Source organism: Aspergillus undulatus, assembly GCF_047715775.1.
Source record: "Aspergillus undulatus strain CBS 261.88 unplaced genomic scaffold BDV17scaffold_25, whole genome shotgun sequence".
In the NCBI taxonomy this organism is placed as follows: Eukaryota; Fungi; Ascomycota; class Eurotiomycetes; order Eurotiales; family Aspergillaceae; genus Aspergillus; species Aspergillus undulatus.
Window position 1 is genome coordinate 126,886 of NW_027396629.1, and position 21,072 is coordinate 147,957.

General features: G+C 52.3%; 8 protein-coding genes across 8 annotated transcripts; 3 read left to right on the forward strand and 5 right to left on the reverse strand.

The window, feature by feature from the left end:
- Positions 1 to 83: 83 nt before the first annotated feature.
- BDV17DRAFT_281898 (nitrogen permease regulating protein NPR2) lies at positions 84 to 3,502 on the forward strand (the record flags this gene model as incomplete). The annotated part of the gene is made up of 4 exons (XM_073760108.1): positions 84 to 918; positions 1,741 to 2,169; positions 2,219 to 2,355; positions 2,417 to 3,502. The coding sequence occupies 4 exons, from the start codon at positions 84 to 86 to the stop codon at positions 3,500 to 3,502; spliced, it is 2,487 nt and encodes an 828-aa protein (XP_073615389.1).
- A 166-nt stretch (positions 3,503 to 3,668) lies between these two features.
- BDV17DRAFT_263793 (histone acetyltransferase NGG1) lies at positions 3,669 to 6,160 on the reverse strand. The gene is made up of 3 exons (XM_073757940.1): positions 5,392 to 6,160; positions 4,861 to 5,318; positions 3,669 to 4,809 (listed from the first exon to the last, which is right to left on the reverse strand). The coding sequence occupies exons 1-3, from the start codon at positions 5,927 to 5,929 to the stop codon at positions 3,829 to 3,831; spliced, it is 1,977 nt and encodes a 658-aa protein (XP_073615390.1). The 5' UTR covers positions 5,930 to 6,160; the 3' UTR covers positions 3,669 to 3,828.
- Positions 6,161 to 6,512: 352 nt separating this feature from the next.
- On the forward strand, positions 6,513 to 8,642 carry BDV17DRAFT_291482 (RING-H2 finger protein; the record flags this gene model as incomplete). The annotated part of the gene is made up of 3 exons (XM_073762146.1): positions 6,513 to 6,563; positions 7,275 to 7,815; positions 7,870 to 8,642. The coding sequence occupies 3 exons, from the start codon at positions 6,513 to 6,515 to the stop codon at positions 8,640 to 8,642; spliced, it is 1,365 nt and encodes a 454-aa protein (XP_073615391.1).
- Positions 8,643 to 8,723: 81 nt separating this feature from the next.
- On the reverse strand, positions 8,724 to 9,884 carry BDV17DRAFT_92237 (uncharacterized protein). Its single transcript, XM_073765352.1, has one exon. The coding sequence runs from the start codon at positions 9,653 to 9,655 to the stop codon at positions 8,804 to 8,806; it is 852 nt and encodes a 283-aa protein (XP_073615392.1). The 5' UTR covers positions 9,656 to 9,884; the 3' UTR covers positions 8,724 to 8,803.
- Positions 9,885 to 10,351: 467 nt separating this feature from the next.
- On the forward strand, positions 10,352 to 12,111 carry BDV17DRAFT_281900 (amidohydrolase; the record flags this gene model as incomplete). Its single annotated transcript, XM_073760109.1, has 2 exons — positions 10,352 to 11,522; positions 11,633 to 12,111. 2 exons carry the CDS (start codon positions 10,352 to 10,354, stop codon positions 12,109 to 12,111), a joined length of 1,650 nt encoding a protein of 549 aa, XP_073615393.1.
- Positions 12,112 to 13,187: 1,076 nt separating this feature from the next.
- BDV17DRAFT_92813 (uncharacterized protein) lies at positions 13,188 to 14,346 on the reverse strand. The gene is made up of 3 exons (XM_073765355.1): positions 13,749 to 14,346; positions 13,575 to 13,684; positions 13,188 to 13,492 (listed from the first exon to the last, which is right to left on the reverse strand). The coding sequence occupies exons 1-3, from the start codon at positions 14,032 to 14,034 to the stop codon at positions 13,355 to 13,357; spliced, it is 534 nt and encodes a 177-aa protein (XP_073615394.1). The 5' UTR covers positions 14,035 to 14,346; the 3' UTR covers positions 13,188 to 13,354.
- Positions 14,286 to 18,918, reverse strand: BDV17DRAFT_92925 (uncharacterized protein). The gene is made up of 3 exons (XM_073765356.1): positions 17,703 to 18,918; positions 15,634 to 17,649; positions 14,286 to 15,578 (listed from the first exon to the last, which is right to left on the reverse strand). The coding sequence occupies exons 1-3, from the start codon at positions 18,265 to 18,267 to the stop codon at positions 14,659 to 14,661; spliced, it is 3,501 nt and encodes a 1,166-aa protein (XP_073615395.1). The 5' UTR covers positions 18,268 to 18,918; the 3' UTR covers positions 14,286 to 14,658.
- Positions 18,919 to 19,569: 651 nt separating this feature from the next.
- Positions 19,570 to 20,552, reverse strand: BDV17DRAFT_281902 (60S ribosomal protein eL15; the record flags this gene model as incomplete). The annotated part of the gene is made up of 4 exons (XM_073760110.1): positions 19,570 to 19,710; positions 19,770 to 19,996; positions 20,076 to 20,232; positions 20,466 to 20,552. The coding sequence occupies 4 exons, from the start codon at positions 20,550 to 20,552 to the stop codon at positions 19,570 to 19,572; spliced, it is 612 nt and encodes a 203-aa protein (XP_073615396.1).
- Positions 20,553 to 21,072: the final 520 nt, after the last annotated feature.

Here is a 21,072-nt window from a genome sequence, read left to right on the forward strand (position 1 = left end):
CCATTACTTGTACCCCTAAGTCGGCCAGTTCCCAACACTATCACCACTCTCACTTATCGGGTCAATCATCCACATTTCTCAACATGCTCAAACCATCTCTGGCTCAAATCGTGCATCGAGCAACTTTCCCGCGCCAGCGCGCCAGCGACCCGGCAACGTTTGCCGCCCACATCGCCCTCAACTTGGTACCAGAAGTTCGCATTGAAACATCAACTTTCTATGGATCGCTGGACAGTGTGGAAGCTCAATACCCCGGTCTGGATTATTCCTATGCCCCACATCGCATGAGGTTGAGTCGTTTTCCATGGCATCGCAGACTATTCAGAGTCTTTGACGAGCTTGGGTTGTCAGAGGAGGAAATCGGTTCTCTATGTCGTTGGGAGGGAACCAAGTCAGCACGACAGCGCTACGAAAAAGAGGAAGGCATCAAAGTTCGCGACACCACCGCTGATGCGATTCGACCAGCATCACCGTCCCCGCCACCTTCCGTCGTGATTCATTACGAGGATGGCCCAGAGCCGGCCCGCGAAACAGAATTCAAAGTCGCGACGTTCAAGGAGCCGGAGATCGAGGATTGCGAGATTGATGACCGGGGGGTCGACTGCGAGTTGCAGGCACAGGAGACTGAAGACTCTAGCGACGACGAAATGGAGAGCTGTGGGGTGGAATTGAATCATCGCCTCCTTGCCGCAACAGCCGCACGAGAACGAGGCGCTAACGTGCCATTGGATGAAGACTGGGAGCAGTGGCTCAAGGATGCTGGGGAGCGTGGCAGTTACACGGACGTTATGAATGCGGTCCGTAGAGGGCAGCCGTTGAATTTTCTGTACGACCTACCGGCCTCGATTCCTCACACAGGCAGAGCTTCAATCCAGCATTCTGTGTCGTTTTCCGAGCCGTTGCATATGCCAACGTCTCGTTTACTTTCTACGAGCGCCGCGATACGGCGAGCACATCAATCACCTGCAAGGGCAGCGCGATAAGGTGTCTTATGAATTTCATTATTTTGTTCTTGGAAGGCATGGTAATCTCTCCGCTTTCAAGCTCGTTCTTTGCCTTGAAATTTCGCCCACTTTCAATTGCATCTACGGCGCACGCGTGGCACTTTATGATTTTCGGGGGCATATTCCTTGCTTGTGTTCTCTCTCTGCGAATCAGCTTCCAACTCCATAGATCTCTAATTAGTTTTTACGATGTTGGCTGCGAGTTTTGTTCAATACCCCGTCGCATAGCTAGCAGTTCTTGCGCGTTTGAACCTCCAAACTTCGTGGTTAATGGGAGTATTGGTGCTGGTCTCCATTTGACGTTTCATAGGCGAATTATCTGATAAGCTAATTTGTTCTCTCATTGCTTCAAGAATTTGTAACTTGTCCTTGGTGGCGGTGGATGCTTGGGAGGCGGAACTAAACGAGCTAGAACTGAAAGCTCATCCTCTCCGACCTCTTTGCCGGAGTTCCCCAGTTACGACATCCACCTTCCCCCCCACAGCTGTACGGCAGCACAAGGCTTGCGCAGGACGGTCGAAATAACGGCGCATCTACAGTGTCTTGCATTCTGTAAGCGCAAGATGTCCTCGTACTCAGTGTGACCCCATCACGTTTTGTTGACTTGATGTCGGCCGCCGCCTCTCAACCATGATTAAGGCGATTTTCTACAGCAAGTTCGACACGCAGGAAGGTCAGTCGCATGAGCAAACAGCACCCTTATCTCATATATTAGCATTTACTGATATTACCCAAGGCCCGAAGGTCGTTCACCAAGTGCCCGATGGCGCAATTGCCCCCTCCAGTACCGCTCCCTCGCAGCCTCTCTTCCTCACGTTCTCGGACATTTCATTCTTTGTGATCCCTCGCCAGGAGTTATGTGGGAATCTGATTCAGGTTTGCACGAACGGATACCGTATCCTGGGATACCCAATATGTATGAAGTCGCCTCGATACGACCGGAACGAGTTCATCTTCAACTTTTGCGTGGTACTGGCGGAGGAGGATGACTTCAGCAGTTACAAAAGCGTCGTTCAAAAATTGGCGGATTTGATGCGTGGATTGGAGGAACAAAGCGGGTTCTTGTCGCGAGATCATTCGAAGAGTGGCGTGGGCAAGGTATACAGCTTGTGCGAGACGTTGATGGAGGACCTGAACAACTACTGCGAGTGCATGATTCCGATCGGTATACCCGCCCTTCTCCTCCTCTTCAAGTCAGGCTAACCTAGGAACAGATGAGCTCAATACGCTGAACATCAAACTCTTCCCTATCTACCCTACTCCACCCCCCGTTCGTGCCTGGCAGGTGCCTCTATTTACCGTTCGCTACCAAGCCTTTCTCGACGAGAATTGGGATTTGACAATGCAACGCGTATGTCTATACCCAAACATGCCATATATCTATACAGAAACCACTGACTCCGCGCTACCAGATTGTACCGCACATAAATGGGGTCAACAGCATCCGCATAATATCCATCCTCGCCGACACAGACTTCTCCCTCACCTGTCGGGCAATCCGACACCTGCTCTACTACGGTTGCCTTTTTCTTTTAGACATATTTTCCTTTTCTGCCATTTACGCACCCACGGCGCTATTCAGCTCCACAATAGCCGCAGACGAGACAATGCAGCAGGAATGCGCTCGCTACGTCAACACTCTTCTCGCCTCGTCAATGACCGCACCAACCCCACCCGACGCGCTCCCTCCCGGGCACGATAAAGACGACGTCTGGCCACCCGTTGGGGATCCAAATGCAAGTTTCGGCGCGGACAGTATTTTAAGCAACACAAGCGACAGCATCAGTCCCACCACGACCCCCAGTCCAGCCAACCCGAGCACCCTCATCTCAAACGGAAGCATCCCCGACACCCTAGCAAAGCACCCTTTTCCCGGTGACAAAGAGGTGGTCGACGGTGTTGGGATTGTAGAACTCTACGCAAGCCTGAAACAAGGCCAAAGCGTTAAACAATGGTACCTCCAGCACAGCCGCCAACTTACGCACATTGACATTCGCCGCTTCATCACATTCGGCATCATCAAGGGGTTCTTGTACCGTGTACACAAGTACGCCGTCGCGACGGGTAATCCAGCCCCTCAGTTCAAATCAGGCGCAACAACGCCTCGGTTTAACCATAGCGGACCATCCTCTCGCGGCCCTGGGACGGGCGCGAACAGCCCCTACGCCTCTAGCGCCGGCGATGAGCCTGCACCGATTGCGCAGCATCATCACCACCACCATCACCATCACCATCCACCTAATCACAGTCATCACCATCATCATCGCAGCGAATATGGGAAAGACCGAGACCGATTTTCTGTGCACAGCGGCAGCCGCTCCGCAGTGCTATATGACGATGACGACGATGACGAGTTCATCGACGACAAGGATCTCTCAAAATACCTGGATGGCATGCATTGCTTTGACCAGATATGCACGGAGCTTGAAATCAGCGAGCGGGAGTTGACGGCGCGGTTGAAGCGGTTTCAAGGGGAGGTTTTGATTATCCATCGTTGATTTTGTCTCGTCTTAATTTGGTGTTGGGAGATGTATGTTACTATGTTATCTGGACTTGATACCCAATTTTGCTTATTTGAGTTGGACTACGTGGAAAAGTTGAGGACTGATTAATCGATTGTTGAGATGATAACATGGCAATACAAAACCACCCATGGACTGTTTCTGTTCCAACGCCTACCTATCTGGTGTAGAAGTGCTCCGTACTGCGCCCAAAAAAAAAAGCACGCCGAGCCCGATACCACGTAACTACCGAAGACTTGAACATGTCCGGCAAGAATGTACAACAAGTAAGAACAAGGAAATAAACAAGACAATTGGTTGGACTACTCCTGCTCCTCCTCCCACCCATCAACCTCCGCCTTCTCATACTCGGCCATAAGCGACGGAGGAAAGATACTCTCGCCCGGCCCGGGAACAGTAGTCTTACAATCCTTGAAGACCGGCCCAATACAGTCGCGCCAGCGCTTCCGGCGGTCCATGAGCGTCCGTGCAACATCGCCGATGGCAGGGCGGCTGATACCAGCGGCGCTGACGACATGGCTCCCACCCCCGGCGCCACCAGGCCGATGTTTAGCTTGAGAGCCCTTCTTTGATTTCCCGAGCGTCCGCGTGCGTTTCAGGTATGCTTGCTGGACTTGCGAGTCTAGGTCGTCGTGAATGGTCATGTACTCCTGGAAAGCCATGCGCTCGCGCGCGACCTCGAGGAGGCGAGACTTGCGGGCGCTGTTGATGATCATTTGTTTCTTGAGTTCGGATTGCAGGAGGCGCAGGCGCTGCGCGATATCGTCGTCGTAGTGGGCGTCGTAGTCGGGGTTTTCGTCGGCGCCGAGGAAGCCGACGTGCCGGAGTTCAGCTTTCAAGCGTTCGTCTAGTTGCGCGTGGTCGAGTTTGGCGGCGGGGACTTTGAAGCCGCTGGGGGAGGCGGCGCGGAAGGAGGTTGCGGATGGTTGGGGTTTGGATTCTGTGTCGCCGTTGGGGTGGTCGATGTCCATTGAGTCGCCGTTCAGTCCGTTCATTGGGAGGTCGCCGTTGGTGGTGCCGTTAGTGGCATTCTCGTCAGGAGCGCGGTGTTCGTATCGGAGGAGAGATGTAAGACGACTAAGCAATGGAGGCATGGAGACTTTGTCGGTCTCTGCGGTCTCGTCGGTCACTTGATCAATGTTTCCTCGACCTTCGTTCAGGGGCAATTTTTCTCGATCGCCATTCGTTTGGTCGAGGTTCATCAAACCATCCTCTTCAGCCCATACATCGTTATAATGCTTCTTTGCTCGCTTCGGCATCATGAAAGGTGTAACTCGATCGCCCTGCGACTGATGTGAGCATGTTGCATGCCTAAACCTGACTCAAGAATATACCTTTTCCTTCAAGAAAGCTATATCTTCTTCCATCAAGTGCCGGACATAAGGATCGACGTATTGGAGAAATGTATTAGCATTGACCTGGTTGGTGGGTTTCGCATTGCTAAAATCGCGGTCCGGCGGAGTTCCAGCCATGAGATGTCGCAAGTCGCTTTCGGGGAATACGTTGACGCTGAAAATCTCCTTCTTCTCTTCGTCTGTCATGCCGGGCTCGACGTCTCGGATGTGGTATATCGTGGGGTCGTCAAACTTGAGCGGGTTGGGACCGAAGACTTGTATCTGAGGCACAGCTGGTGCGGGTTCAGGTTGATGCGAATCAGAGCTGTCGTCGGATCCAGGCGAGCCTGCGTCTGCGCCTTCACCAGCCTGGCGTTGTGAAGCCAATGAGGGCGGAGAGAGCGAAGAGGTTTCATCGGACGCTGCATTCTTGGACTTCTTTGAAGCCGGTGAAGCGGCTTGAAGCGTGAAGTGTATAGTTAGAATACATCAATCCACACTCACGGGTTTGCATGATGTGTGAATGCTTACCACCTTCTACCTTTGTCTCTCCACCGTCCTGGCGACTAAGTTCATGAGCTCCATGGGTTAATGGACGCTCCTCCTTTGAGCTGCTGCCCCGCTCCTTTCGCTTCTTGAGCTTCCCTGCCTTGGCTGCTCTGCTGTCTTCATCGTCATCGTCCGCTTCGCGCTTCATCTTGCGATCACTGCCTTCGTAAGGGTCGGGCTCATCCGCTACTTCTTTGCGCTTATGAGATAGCTCCCTAATCCCAGCGTTGCAGGCATCACCCCGAGCCTCCGCCGACTGACTGAGAGACTTTAAGTGCTCCATCAACAACTCCAAGGCCTTTGAATCCGGAATGGGCCCTACGCCACCCATGCGCTCCAGGATCTCCACATATTGTACAGTCGTGGGGACAACTAATTTTGAGGCATCGTTCTCGAGGTAGCTGATTGGGGGGGAGGTCGCAGTCGGAGCTGCGCTGAAGCCGGAACTGGGCGTCGTATTGCGGCTTCGCGATGGTCGCGCATCGCGGCCCTTGCCTTTCCCTTTGTTCGCGGAGGGCATTCTAATGTGTATACCTGTGAATCATAGGCTGCTAGCAGGTGCGCTTCGAAAGATGACAGTCGGTTGAGGCTCAAAAGCCCATATTCATGCTTGGCGGGTCGAGACCGTAGGGATGCGGAGTAACGGTCAGATACTATATTCCAGCCGTTTGATATACTGGGATAATGAATAAGCGGACTCGAAGAATGAATAGTCGAGCTCACAGAACCTTCGATTGAGGAGAGAGTGAACGCGGCCAATGGATCTGGATGTTGGGGTTGCACGTGATTCAAGTCACATGACAAAACCGATAAACCAAGATAAGCTCTGAGAAGCTGCGATAAGGAATCTGGATCCAGCGGCACGGACCATGATCTACGAACCACCTCCGGCCTTGACTCGCCTTTATATTTGTCCTTGGAAAATAAATTCGTACACGCTGATTCTCTGTGCATCTTATTGAGTTCATGCTCAATCATCTACTGATAGGCTGTACCTGTTTATCATATAACCATGAGCTATTTCGCATTCGGCTGCCTTAAGCGCTGTTTAAGCGCCCAGCGTGATTGGAGATGAGGAACAGCAGGTAGATATCGACCTCACCATGTCCCCTCAGTCTCGGGACCGTCGAGCTCTCTATCCTCCATTTCCTGAGGTATGAATTGAGCACGCCAGTTTTGATGCATGACTCGAAAGGGAAGACTTTCTTCAAGGTCTAGATACGCACTTTTCTGTGGTCAATTCTGCTCGACTGTCCGCAAACGTCAACAACGTCTGCAGTTCTCCACTTCCAACAGCATCATACTCTGGGACAGAGATAATCAATGTGAAAATTTTCAGAGTGGAATATTTCTCGGATGCGATAAGAATCCTCGTTCAAATTGCTCGCCAAGTTCTCCCTGCATGGCTATCGGTAGTCAACAACAACACAGCACCTAGAGACCAGTAGCCCAACTCAATCAACGGCCTGACGTATCATCTGTACATGGACTATTGATTTGATCCTCACGTTTTGCTTGAACAATTTGAATGGCCTTGCGCTTGACCGCCCCGATATATTTGATGATGCACTTCTGATTGCTGAGTGCCTGCAATCGCTGCGAAGTGTTCGTCCATGTGTACGGCCCCAACGTGCTGACGATTATTCTGTTCACCTTGCTATATGCCACGACATCCGATTGCTCATACGAAGCACTGACTTCCTGTCAGATGTTTTGGGCTGGTGTTCTGTTCTATTACAGCTGCCACGCTTGTTGCAGGTCCCGGAGGAGCGAATAACTCAACACCGCCGGTCAATGTATGTCTTTCTTGTCACGACCGTTGCAAGCAAAAGCCAGACTGTCTAATGTACTGAATTCTTGTTCAGGGCAGCGCTTCTTTTCATTTCGTCCTCGAAAGCATCCGGACGCTCTCCGCCCAAAACGCACCCAAGAAGGGCCCTATCAAAGGACTACTCTCCGTTCCGAGTCCCAGCAGTACTGACCCATGCAGTAACATAACTGCCCCGTTCATTCCATCCAACGTGTCCCGCTACGAAGACGTGGTTTCATTTGGATATCCTAGCATTGGCCTCGCGCCATGGGTAACGCCGACGTGCAGCCAGTCGTTCCTAGATGTCTCAAGACGTGTAGGCATCGAGGCACTGGTCTTTCTCTTGCCGGCCAGTGGCGATAGGAAGCCACCGCCACCAGCTGATGCAACATGGCTGTTGAGCGGCGAGTCCTCTTGGGAGAGTAGAATCACGTACCCCGTCTATGCAATTCCTGGCGCAGCCGGCATCACTCTTATGGCGCACCTGTCATTGTACTCAAAAAATGGGACACTTCCTCATGGGCAGCGTAATGAGTCGGCGGAATCCTCGCAAAGTGGACAACGGAATACGCGACTATTTACTCTCATTGACTTGGGTGAGTTCACTGCCGAATAGCTTTGTCCGTGTTCGTAACTAACGCTGAGACCAGAGAAGAGTGGACGAAAAGCACCAAGTATCTGGGGTTTTCTGTTAGCCATTATCGGGACCATTGTAGTCATATGCTTCATTCTTCTTCTGCTTTATCAGCTGGTACAAAGACGGCGACGAGAGGACATGCAGCGGCGCCTCGAAGCGGGCCAAGCGGACTATCCGCAGTTCGATCTTCAGCATATCAAAGTCCCGCGCGATTTTCTCGCCAGGTTTCCGGTCTATGTCTATTCAGCCTCAGGCGCCATTGGTGAAGCTTGCTCAAAGCAAAAACCATACGATAAGGACGGCCCTGATCAAGCGGCGAAGACACAATCAGTCGAGACTACACAACCAGATACCGAGAAGGCATTGGAGACAGGGGCATACACAGCGAGAAGCAGCAGTTCTACCCAGATAGAAGATGCCTCTGTTACCGAGCAAAATCAGAACCCTGAATCAGCCAACGCGATGATCGAAATCTTCCTGTGGCGAGCAGGCTCATCTGAGCCTTTTCCAGACCCGGGCAACTCGGCCGTTTCTGCTTCGAAACACACCAATAGGCTGAGTCTTTCGCAAACAACATGTGCCATTTGCCTTGACGATTTCATCCCCGCGTCGTCAATCGTGCGCGAGCTCCCATGTGGTCATATCTACCATCCCGAATGCATTGATGCCTCCTTGACGCGAAGCAGCAGTCTTTGTCCTCTATGCAAAAAGAGCGTGCTGGGCCCTGAGTTCTATCCTATATCTGCTCCTCAGGTTGTGTATCAGAATAGCAGGCGTGTGTCGTAGCTATTTTGTGGCTTCATATAGCTTTCTTGTTGGCGTCTCGTTGGTATACCCTATCAAAACATGATTTTATCTTTCTGAAATCGCTGTATTATGTTTATGGTCTAAATAGTAAACAGTACCAGACTCACCAAGTCCAGACGAAAAGCTGAGCATCTCACCTGTTAAGCGAACTTATCATGCTTTCCACTAACCCTGACATCCAAAACCTCCTCATGAAAATTCCCCTCCCTCCTCGCCCTCCTCAACCTCTTCAATTCATGCTCCTCCAACTTCCTCCCCACAACCCCCTCCAGCTCCTTCCGACTAACCTTCTCCCTAGCCTTCGTCTCCTTACTCGCCTTAATCCGCGGCTTGAACCTCGCCTGCATGCGCACCCTCACAGTCGTCTGAAACGAAAGACTCTCCTCATCCCCACGAATCTCAACCCCCTTCGCACCCTCCTTCACACCCACAAACGTGTCCTTCTCCACCTGGCCCCCCATCGTTTGCACGAAAAATGCACCAGGAATATCCGGCGACGGATGAATAAGGAACGACTCATGCTGCGAAATCGCCGACGCCGTCGCGCTGAACAGCCCGTATTTGTCGCATGACAAGTACCGCCCATGCCCCGCCTTCAAACTGAACCCTTCCGTCCCCGCAACCCTCGTCGCAACCCAAACTTGCCGGACATCATGCGGCTCTGCGGTGCGCGCATCCCCCTCGATTAGGTTCTCCAGTTCGCTGGCGTATACCTTGCCGTTCATGTCTGAGGCTATGCATGTCGGCGGGTCGGAAGGTAGGATGACGATGATGGGCCCTGAGATGTCGGAATTTGAGTCGGCCGATACCCAGCTTTGGTCTTCGGCTGTGGCTTCTGTGTCTGCTTGGGCTTGTGCTTGTGTGTCTGGGTCGGCGGTTTCGGACTTGGGGAGTTTGGCGGGTGCGGAGAAGTCGGCGTCGCGGTCGCGGTCGAGGTTCTTGCGCTTTTTGGATTTGGGCTTGTCGCCTTTGAATGTCAGTGGTTTGACCATTTTGTTCTTTCTGGTCTTTGAGGTGGGGATTCGGGAATATTGATGGGAAGTCGGGGTCGTCCGGCTGGCGGAGATTGAAGCTATTGGAGCTTATCGATAACTCGGTGGACAGGGCTAGGCCTGATTCGGCAGTACGTCGATTCCGCCCGGGCGCCATCGAGGTTCTGTAGAGCACTCCATCCATCTTCTGTCAACAAGGAATGCTTTTTCTAAGCATTCGGTATCTTAATGCACCTGGAGTGCCTACCGCTACGTGGCAGTACCAGCATTGCATTTTTGGCTGTGTGGCGGGACTCTATCTCAGCAATATGCATGCCATTCCAGACCTTTCCCAACATGCGTTCCTCGTCGGCTGCTCACACTTGAGGACAACAGAACGGGATATCGCTGGCTGCTCCCCGGAATGAGAAGAATGCACACCTAACCGCAAATATGCTGTACGTCAGAGGGAACCCAGATACCAACTCATCGTCTCTGGTCGTCCAACTGACTTATCTATCAGTTTCCGAATTCCGAGCAAACATGGGCCAAGACCACGAGATCTGCTCGACCTGCGGCAGTTATTCCGCAGTCAGGACGAATTGCAGATGTGGAGAGAGGTTATATAAAGGTAAACCCACGGGGCTTCATCCTCATTATTCAAGCATCTACATTGCCTTTCCAACCTCACGAGCTTCCCGTGACGAGTTGCCCAAGATGGAGACACACCCTGGCAACCGCAATTCAGTTGCATACTTCAATGGACGCGTTTTCACGGTCAATGAGAAGCAACCCTGGGCGGCTGCCTTTATCGTTAGCGATACCGGCATCTTTGAAGCAGTCGGCCCCGACGAGCAGATACTGGGCATCGCGAAGCAGCGGAGTCTCGTCAAGTTCGACCTGCGGCAAAAGTTCGTCATGCCTGGCGTCCACGATGCCCACAGTCACATGTGGATGGCCGGCCTCCAGCACCTAAGCGAGGCAAATGTGGTTCTGGAGGACAACGACGCCAAGATTGCAGAGAAGCTACTAGGCGCTCATTGCCAATGCTCTTATACCGGAGCGCGAAATGATTGGATCTTTGGCAACTCCTATCTGTCCACGCATTTTCCAGGCGATAGACCGGATCGATGTCACCTTGATCAACTATGGCGAGAGCAACCGGTTCTTCTTCGGGACTTCGCAGCCCATGATCTCCTTTTGAACACGGCCGGCTTGAAAGCTCTGGGTATAGATGAGTCCATTGTTGATCCGCCGGGCGGCGCTTTCCTGCGGAGGGCAGACGGCACTCTGACCGGCGAGGTGATAGAGGCCGCGACTCAGACGGTCTGGCTTCGTATGCCGATGCCTCCGCTAGCGCATATCAAGCGCGCGGTGGCATACGCGCTGTCCACTTGCCATCGGTACGGCATTACCTCGGCGCAGGAAGCGTCTGCGAATACCCTGTTCCTGCATGCCCTGAGGGAAATGGAAACCGAGAATAAGCTTGACTTGGACGTGTACGCCCACATTCTAAGCGCCCCGGGTGGTTTCGTCGTAGAAGGAGAGTCCAGTCTTGCTGCTCTGCTTGATGTGGCGGAGGGCTTCCGCAGTAAACACATTCATCCCCAGTTTGTCAAGTTCATCCTGGATGGGTCACCCGTGCCACCGAATCTAACGCAGGCTGATCTCGACGGCAATGGCGATACCTGTACAGAGAACTTGGTCGTCTCGGAAGAGAAACTCTTCGAACGCTTAAAGTTGTACGACTCGAGGGGGATGACCTGCAAGCTCCACGCTACTGGTGAGGGTAGTGTGCGGATGGCGCTTAATGTACTTGAGAAGGTTCGAGACTTGAACGAAAATGGACCCAGGCATGAGATTGCGCACTGCAATGCCGTACACCCTGGTTAGTGCTGTCGCGTCCAGTTTCTTTGCTCTCCCCCTTTTAACGTGAAACGAGAGACTCAACCCTCAACGCCGTCCTCCAGACCAACCGACTGATTTCCTCCACGCTAGGCGATACAACACGCTTCGGACCCCTCCGCGTAACCGCCGAAATGTCCCCCGCCATTTTCCACCACGACACCTCAAACCAAGACCCTCGTCTCGCACGATGGGACTTCAACGCCATGCTCTCCGCCAAAGCCCTAGTAACAATCGGCTCCGACTGGCTCGTGACACCAACACCCGACCTCTTTCCCAGCGCCGGCGGAATTGCCGAGAAAATAGGAGCCGGATGCCACGTCGACGACGGTCTAACGGACCTGCAAAGAGGCAGCCGCATCGTCCTACGTATTCTGACGATGGGCGGGGCGGAAGCTGTAGGGGCGCAGCATCGGGTTGGCAGTATTGAGGTTGGCAAGAAGGCGAATTTCATTGCGGTGGATAGGGACTTGAGTGAGGGTGGGTTTAGGGATGCTACGGTTCTGCAGACTTGGTTTGAGGGAAGGGTGGTGTATAGTGCTAGGAGCGATGGGCTTGTAGCAGTCTCGTAGGTATGATATGATATGAACGGAGATAATTTTGATGCTTCACGACTAGTACGTCCCAGCTTCATTGTATATTAGATTGCTCCTTCCTGTTCGGTGTCTGCTCCTTCCTATTTTACAATAACCAGGGAGGGAAGGCGCGATGGGCACCCAGCCCGGCCGGGGATAAGTCGCTCCTTCTCTTTCTGTGGTTGTCCCTTCCTACCTTATACTCGAATCCCCAAGGCAGGAGCGACCGGTGCGGGTGTCCATCGCTCTTTTTGTCATACCTATATTGTGGGGCCCAATCAATACCCACCTCAGCTCTATTATGAGGGGTTGGGAGTCTCTGTCCAGGTTTCGAGACGTTGTTGGCCTATAATGTAGGTGGTTGGCGCTTCCCATTGCAGAATACAGAAAGGGACCTGAATAAGTACGTTCTTAGTATAACATAAGCGCAGAACTCCCGTCGCAGCTCCTATTTCCAAGTATTAAGGCTCAGCCTCAACAGGGCACCGTTGACCTAGTGGACCTATGGAACGAATTCAATATGTAGGATCAGATGCTCTACCATGCATCATCACCATCAAGTCACCGGCCCCGGCCTTCTACTCGTCATGTAAGCTCTGCTGCATTCGAGTCAACTCTACTTTATTCCTATCAGAGAAGACGGCCATCTTGAGAGCGCTCTTTTTCGGCGTCTTCTCTAGAATTCCCTGCTCCGACTTGTGCACTTTAGGTGAAGAACGACCCTGGCCACCTTAACATACTGGACTCAAGGTGCTTAGTCGATGGCAGTGAGGGAAACTGTACACCTTGAAAGAAGCTGCCGGCTTGTTGTGTCTTGTCTACGGTGCGCCTCCCGCACGCTGCGGACCGCTGAGAAAGAGCCAGTATCGAAGACGTATGAGCGCCAATGCCCGATCTAGATGGCATTCATCCGTTTCCTATGTACTCTATATACTCTATGCTAAGTCCCAGAGCAGATACTCTGGAGTGTGAGGTAAGTGTCGCTATCCAAACCAATAAAACCAGGCCGGTATAATGCAGGCTTCCGAACGAAAACACATACTAGACTGCTTCATGTTTCCCTTGGTCCCAGCGCAGTCCTCCTATCCGTTCAGAGCGCCTGTGCTGGGAATCCTCTGCCGCCCACGCCTCGCGATACATCTTGCAAGCTCGGCCATAACATCCCCGATTCAAGTCCAACTCATCATCACCAATCTCTTCACCGTCTACTTTTTCTTGTTGAAGCTTGTAGGAGGTTAGATCAGTCCACTGGCTCGACAGACTTTGAAGAAGTTCGAGTAGATATTTTTGCGGCGCTGCGAATGACGAGACGCAGGGTGGTATAGATTTTGTCTTCTGTGGATTCAATCCACCAGTTAGGGGGTCGCCAGCTGCACCACTATGAAGAGAGAGAGTGACACTGTATTAGCAAGGTTCTCGATTCACTCTTGCTGAAATGCACAGTTAGGATGCTTGGTCACCATTGCATTATTATCGATTCGTAGGAATTCGTAGTCCATGCTATCTGAGACTATACCCCATACGACGGTTTCCGCAAAGCCCTTCGCCTTTCTGATGTGGTGTATCATTGCTGTGCAGATGTTAGAAATGTAATTGAGCGGGACCTCCCAGGTAGGCATGAATGGTCCAATTACCCATGCAAGCCAGACACCGTATCTTTCCAATACCCATCATCTTAAACAGGCTGTTGACATTGATAATAGTCAACCCAATCGCCATCTTATCATTCGCAAACTGAACCAGATAATCCATTCTGCCAGTGAGCATTTTGCGGGCCTTATTATGCATCACCAACATACTGAATCCTGCGCTTCTAGGATCTTGCGCTCTTTGTGCAGACAATGGCGGAAGACGTCGTTTATTACCCAAACCGCTTTTGGCTTGGGCGGGGCAGGTATAGGAGAATCCACGCATGTGCATGTCAATAATTGCTTCTAGGAAACCAATTGGTAAGCACTGGACGATTCTACCAAAGTGGTAAAGTGTCCCATATTCCAGGGGTAAGATTGGAAAGAACTGCTTACCGAGCTCAGGCGGAACAACAAGCTTCTCATCGCCGAGCACACCAAAGAACTCGCAATCCTGGGAACTCAAGGCCGAAAAGGCTCTTGAGCGCGCTCTCCCAAATTTCAGCGGCTGGTAGAAGTGGGAGGCATCCGAGTTGGCTCTGGAAAAGGGTAAATATATAGGAGACCGCGATGGAAGGGGGAAGGTGCAAGTGAGGATGGGAAGCTTGAGCTGCAATGACTGGAGGCAGTGCTTGAGCTGCAATGACTGGAGGCAGTGCTTGAGCTGCAATGACTGGAGGCAGTGCTTGAGCCCTGAGCAGATATTCCCGTTTGTCCAACTACTAGAATATGAGAGGAGAAGCAGTAATGATATGATCTTTCTCTATCGTGTCTGACTTCCAAAGCATCAGCTGACACATTCATCCAATTGTATAACCATATCCGGATAAGTATACTGGTATCGCTAGCCAGCATTCCTCAACACCAATGCATCGTTGGCCCGCCAGGGGAACAACAACACAAAGCAGTGAACACACTACTTCAGCCCAAACCCTTCACTATTAACCACCGCCTCCGAGAGCAATCGCTCAAGCTTCTCCCGTGAATCATACTTGTACAATCCCAGGCGGTTGAAACATGTATGAGCGATCGGGAACCGCGACGAGTCGTCCCCGAGACACATCAATTGGATGTTCAAGCTCGTAGCCCCCATAGCTGGAATGCGGTCGCTGCTCGTGATGAATGAGAGAAGCTTGCGCTGTGCGCTTGGCTTCGTGCGCTCAAAGTAGTCCCAGAACCATTGCACCACTGGTACAGACTCGGGGTTTGGTGTTGACCAGTTCAGGTACGTGGCGACTGCCCGCAGCGACCTCACATCTAGCGGCTCGTCTGATCCACGCACAAGGAGTTCAATCTCCTCGGGGCGGAATAAGGATAACGCATTGCCGCCGCAAACACTGAAAAACCCGCGTCGGAACGGCTCGAACTGGCGAGTGACTGCCGTATCTAAGTGGTAGTGAACGAAGAGATCCACGAACTCTCGACGGTTCGCGTTGGTGACTGGCTTGTTTGCGCCACCAGCACAAAGAGGGACTGACACAACATCCCCATATCGATCAATATCAGTAACAAAATTGTGACAAAAAGTCTCGGCGACGTCTCCCTCGAACTCCAGAAGTCCCCGTAGACCCCTGGCAAGAGCGGGCCGATATTCGGCTAAATCGTCTAGACTGCATTTATATGTAGGACGAGTGGTCAACGGTTGAGGTCCAGTCGTTTGCGGCGCTGCCGCTAGCAGCTTCTTGAATGCAAATGGCGGAAGGGCAATATCAAGAATGATCGAGTTGTAAATGGCGAGCCCCAAGACAACTCCGACCAAGAAGAATTGCTCCGACGACTCCAGACAATATGGGTTAAAATAACAGTATTGAGAATCTTCGTCGTATAAGAAGAGACCTAGATTGTATATTAGCCGCTGTAAATCCCGTCATCAGATGACAGAGTGACATACCATGATGGGGGTCAAAGACCTCCCGCACAAGAAGCAAAAACCACTCCTTACGGAGCCCACCTGCGTCCACACCCTCTTCACCCACAAACCCAATCCGGAGCCCCTTCTTCATCTCCTCAGGACTGGACGAAAGAACCTCGCTAACACGTTGAAGACTGTCTTCAACCAGACAGTCACGGCGCACTCTCAACATGAAATACTGGCTGACGGCCTTCCGGTTCAGAATGCTGCTGAAGAACGCCTCGCGGGCCTTGACCTCCATCTGCCGACGAGCATCGTGCTCGAGAACCTGAATCTTTGCTCCTATACTGAGGAAGAAGGGGTATTGGCAGAACGAGAACTTCGTAGTCTTCGACTCCCAAGCCTCGAAATCGGCCACGACAAGGTTGGAATAGTCGAGCCTTGTGTTGTAAAACGAACTGATTGGAATTATGTGCCCACGGTGGCCCCGCTGTCTGGACATGAGTGTTGACTCGTCGTCCATGGCTGCCCCTGATTTTCGAGCGACATCTGCGTTATTCGCTGTAAAAAGCAGTGCCATTACTCGACCTGCGGCGCGGACTTGCCAATCATCACTGTACGTCATGGGTGTATCGGGTTTTTTCTTCGTTTGCTTATTCTGGTTTATCCCATTGATGGCTGCGTGCAACTCTGACGGGTGGCTCATAGCGGCGCTGGATAGGCTTGGTATTAGGTAGTTGTCGTCATGCGTCGGTTCGCTTCCTCTGCGTACATGTTGACGAGATAGGCGATATGTCACAAATCTGCCTATGAGCTCAACGACTTTCTCGAATTGCCGTACCCCAAAGCGCGAAAACCACGAGACAAGATAGTGGTGGCAGTCACTCGGTAGATCGGATAGCATACCCACAATGCGCTTGACGATGCCGGGGTGATGGCTGGGTCCTCCACTTTGGCTCTTCCCAGCACGCGGTCTATTGCTTTCTCCGGGGCGCAAAGGTCTCATGTCAGGTGGCGGAACCGTAAGATGGACCAATTCCGAGGTAGGTGGATGGATCAATGGATTTGAGAGTAGGATCAAAAGAAACCTGATATCGTCTGGTTTCTTCAGCGGTCTCCGAGGTCGTTTGAGAAGACTCTCTGTGGCTTTCAAGAGTGTCCTATGTAAATGTATCCGCGAGCTTGTGAACTCTTTCTCAATTGCATTCAGATCGGCCGCAAGCCACGCCTCGGATCTCGCGCGATCCTCCTCATTGACTGGAGGCGGCTTCATCACAGACCATTTCTCGACCCAGGTCGTTCCTGCGGCCAAGATAAGTTGGTACCAGTGATCAACTTCGGCCCAATTGATTCGAGGACTTCGAGAGCTGACGGTTTTTGTAGCCCTGTGCTTGTGTTGCGTATTATGTGGCGTCGCAGTTGCCTCTTCATCGACCATCCACCATGAAGAGTTCTCAGCCAAGTCTCCCACCAGCAGGGTCTTAGCGTCTAGTTCAATTGGATCAACATGCGCGTGTCTAGGACTTTGCGGCGCATCGGGTTCAGGGCGGTTGTTTTCTGGACCGTTGCGGGAAATATGATGGGCCAATTTGAAGGATGTGTTAAGCGCATCGCAACCTCTGAATCCTGATATAATATAGTCCTCCAGCTCTCTGAATAAATAAGGGCATTTCTCTTTTCTTTCGCTGTCGTGCGGTCGACTGCGTTCCCGACTCCGAGGCTTGACGTGTCTAGGCGCGCTGCGAGCGTCTAGTGTGTCTTTGGGTGGAGGAATCGGAGCAAATGTAGTCCTCGGGTAGCTGCTCCCAAAGGCCTTAGCATTAGCATCCGCCTTCTCCTTCTCCTTGGTATCTGACGATGATGCACTCCGGCCACGCGGTGGCCTCGGCTGCTGTGGCACAGGCAAGTGTTTAGTCGACTTGACCGAAGCCTGCGGCGATTCTTCGCTGTATGCATCTTTCGGCAGCACCGGCGGAGCACCTAAACATTGCTCCAAATAAGTAGTAATGCATCGATCGATAATGGCTTTAGTCCGATCGATTGTCAAGGGAATAGCTAAAATTGTCAGCCAACCGAAATTGATGAGACGGAAGAACAGAGTTCGATACCTTTCCTAGGAATCGCCTGCTGGCCAGGGTCCCTTGTCTCCTGATACGGCTCCAGGTCATTGACCGTCAAGCACTCCGTGCACCGAAAGACTTTCAGATTCCGCGGCCACCGCACCGTACTATTACATGTCATGCACCTTCCCGTCGTCAGCTCCTCCTTCGGCTGTACGCGCGGGTGGCCATGACCCTTGCGGGGACTCGAAGATAACGGGTTCGGATTCGGGAGATAGATATCGTCGTCATCGTCATCATCGTCCGTATCTAGCGAAGCCTCCGCAGATATAGACTTATTCCTCCGCTTCCCTACCCCCGTGAATGCCGACGCAAAGGGCTGGCTGATAGAACGCGTGTGTCCCCGACGATGTGGCGGGGGCGACGTCGGCGAAAACAGTGACGGAGCGCCAGTCACCCTTGAGTTTGCGTTTGTGTCGACAGGGCCATGCCGCGAGCGATTGGGGGAGCGGCCGGGCACTATTGGGACGCGGATGGGACTTGTGCTTGGTTGAGCGCCGGCCGGGTTCGCGGGGTGATGGACCGACGGTTTATGCGCAGCCCGCGACGGCATAAGGGCGCATTGGCCGTACCGACTCTCGGCCGTTGCGGTTGAAGTTGTTGGGTGGATTGTCTTTCGGTTGCTGTCCGACGCTGAGTTCACGGTCTTCGATCCTGGGCGTTGGCGGACGTATCTGATGGCGGATAAGGTAGTCGCCCTCGTGGGGTAGGTCCGAAGGGCAGCGACGGCAATCGGTTCCTGCCGATGTAAGAACGAGGCACCTGTCGATCAAAGAGAAGACAATCAGCTGGGTTGAACTTGGAGTGCGCCAGCAGGTAGATGGTTAGCACTGGCAGTAATATCTCACAAAGAACAAAAGTCGTGGCAGAAGTTCAGTTGTAGAAACTAAATCCTGAAGAAAGCCCGAATGATCGTATTCTGCAGTATAGGCGTCACATGAGCACCTGGATTCCACGACAGCAACAACAATTGCTTGGAAGACCTTGGCTGGCAAAAATTGACAATGAACAGGGATGGCAAGTTGGCAAGGGATCTGAAAGAAACGGAGAGCTCGGAGACGATGTCACTGGATCAGGCAGCGCAGCCTAGCAGGGCAGAGGACAAGAAGGATCGCACGGCGGTTACGCAACACAGCGCAGCGTGGGCCGGTAGGGCGATTGGATGATAGGGGGTCCATTTATCAGGGCCTCTGCTCTGGGCCTGGAGGGACGAGACTGAGACATTGACAGATTGGGCGACTCCGCACGGGAAGTAAACAGAATGCAGAGATAGGTAACAGGTTCGTGTTCCTTGATTGTGAGAGTCTGAGAGGGCTGTTGGGCGGCTGATTGGGAGTGAGTCTAGTCGGGAGTCAGGAACTGGTGGGTTGGATTTCCACTGTCCTGCAGTTACTGTCACCTGTGACTTCGGCAACTTGCAAGCATGCTACGCTGCTATATTGGGATGGCTCCATCTTATCTTCAGCCGTTGCATGGGTTTTTATGACATCGTCGAGTGATCTACGTCTTGAACATCCGCCGTTTTCCGGTCTCAAGTCTCAGATCAGAGCCTTTTCTTACCCACTGCTACTGGTTCATACATCTACAAGCAGAAAATCCTGGTGAAAAACGGAAAACAGTCGTCACACTTCGTTAAAGAAATAGCCGCGACGAGACGAGACGGGGAATCATGCTTGAAAATAGAAGGATTTTTGCTAACACCCGATCCAGGGGTTCTGTTGCATTAATCTCGCAGCCTGACAGCTCAAATGAAGAAGCGAGCAATGGCCATGGCCGAAGTAGACACGTCCACAACAAAGAAAAGCTTTTCCCATAGCCCAGACCCAGAACCTCCACAAAACTCCCAATCCTACGCTTAACGGTAACGCCAGTAGCTCTGGGTGTTCTGGAGCTTCCAGGTGTGGCGGCGACCGGAGGAGGTGTTGTTGTAGCGGTGGCCCTTGTTGATACCACGGGACTTCTTGCCGGTAGCGGTGAGACCACGGGCCTCGCGGTGCTAGAAACAATCATAATCAGTGCCCTGTATAGTACCGACTCGAGGAGATGGCGACGAACCTTGTGGACGGCGTTGCAGATCCAGTTGATGCGGGCATCACGGCGGATGGCCTTGTGCTGGGGGTCGACGAGGATAACCTCGAAGTACTTGTAGGTGGAGTCCTGGTTGATCCAGTAGGAGTTCAGGACACGCAGGTTGGCGCAACGGCGACCGACACGCTCCTCAGCGGTAGCACGGAGAGCACGCTGGTACTTGAGCTGGTTGATACCCATGTTGGTGGGCTTGCCTATATTCCGAGAAAAAGACCAATTAACACACTGCCACCACCGAAACCAAATTCCACAGCAAAGGGCGCAAATGCATACCGTAGGTGGCACCCTTGGGAGCGGGCCTCTTACGGCCACCGCGGCGGACACGGATACGGTAGACAACATATCCCTGCTTGGCCTTGTAGCCGAGACGACGGGCCTTGTCGGGACGAGAAGGACGGGAAGCACGGTGGATAGCGTTCAGCTGACGGAGCTATATTGATGCACTCTCAGCAAAGTTCAACGAGTGTATAGCAAGACACAACAAGAATTTGTGTGCCACAACATCCATCCGCCGGCGAAAGTGAAAAGTTCGTTTCGAAGCCGCCTTCCTCTAAGAACCCTTCTCTGCATTGGCAACGCAACAAAAAGGTATCCTACGGCAGGCAAAGCACACGAGCACCCGGCGGGATGTTAAACAATCGAGTCTTTGGGGGGAATTCTCACCTCCCAGCAACGGACGCGCAGCAGGAAACGGATCACGTCGGACTGCTTCTTCTTCTGAATCTCTTCAACGTACTTGAGGGCACCCATCTGGACGAGCGAATACTAGTTAGCTTCCGGGAAGCAATTCGTCGAGTTTTGTCGTTTGCGATCGAGGATTGGAGAGCAAGAGCTTGTGTTGGAACGAGAGATCACTTTGACATACCTTGTCGGCTGTGGAGGTCGTCGGCTTGTCGAGTTGTCGCAACTTTCAGAAAAGTTCGATGGAGAGATGTCTTGAGGAGGTAAGGTTGTGTGTGGGAATTAGGCGAGCCAATCAGCGTGGGCCGGTGGTTATTGCTGCCTCAAGGCAGTCAGCCGGCAAAATCTTGATTCAACCCTAAGGCTGCAAGGCATCAACATAGCTCTTTCTTCAAGAGGCTGTAGACTGGAGTCCATAGCAATCTTTTCTGTTAACAGGCTTCTTGAAGTGGTATCGTACAATGGGTTGTATCATTAGACAACATTCTGGGGATCTAGCTAGAACAACTAATTCAATACTGTATGATGCATCATGAAAGACCTTTGATGGACCCAACCTCATACAATCTTTGCAGTTACCCATTGCCAT

Bases quoted from the DNA above. Each gene is read 5' to 3' on its own strand.
- BDV17DRAFT_263793 (XM_073757940.1), bottom strand. From the start codon at position 5,929: ATGCCCTCCGCGAACAAAGGGAAAGGCAAGGGCCGCGATGCGCGACCA. The intron at 5,319-5,391 runs GTAAGCATTCAC...TCACGCTTCAAG, and splicing joins AGAGACAAAGGTAGAAGGTG to CCGCTTCACCGGCTTCAAAG. The intron at 4,810-4,860 runs GTATATTCTTGA...CATCAGTCGCAG, and splicing joins TAGCTTTCTTGAAGGAAAAG to GGCGATCGAGTTACACCTTT.
- BDV17DRAFT_92237 (XM_073765352.1), bottom strand. From the start codon at position 9,655: ATGGTCAAACCACTGACATTCAAAGGCGACAAGCCCAAATCCAAAAAG.
- BDV17DRAFT_92925 (XM_073765356.1), bottom strand. From the start codon at position 18,267: ATGCCGTCGCGGGCTGCGCATAAACCGTCGGTCCATCACCCCGCGAAC. The intron at 17,650-17,702 runs GTATCGAACTCT...TGACAATTTTAG, and splicing joins GCAGGCGATTCCTAGGAAAG to CTATTCCCTTGACAATCGAT. The intron at 15,579-15,633 runs GTATGTCACTCT...TATACAATCTAG, and splicing joins GGTCTTTGACCCCCATCATG to GTCTCTTCTTATACGACGAA.
- BDV17DRAFT_92813 (XM_073765355.1), bottom strand. From the start codon at position 14,034: ATGCACATGCGTGGATTCTCCTATACCTGCCCCGCCCAAGCCAAAAGC. The intron at 13,685-13,748 runs GTAATTGGACCA...ACATCTGCACAG, and splicing joins ACGGTGTCTGGCTTGCATGG to CAATGATACACCACATCAGA. The intron at 13,493-13,574 runs GTGACCAAGCAT...CTCTCTTCATAG, and splicing joins GAATCGATAATAATGCAATG to TGGTGCAGCTGGCGACCCCC.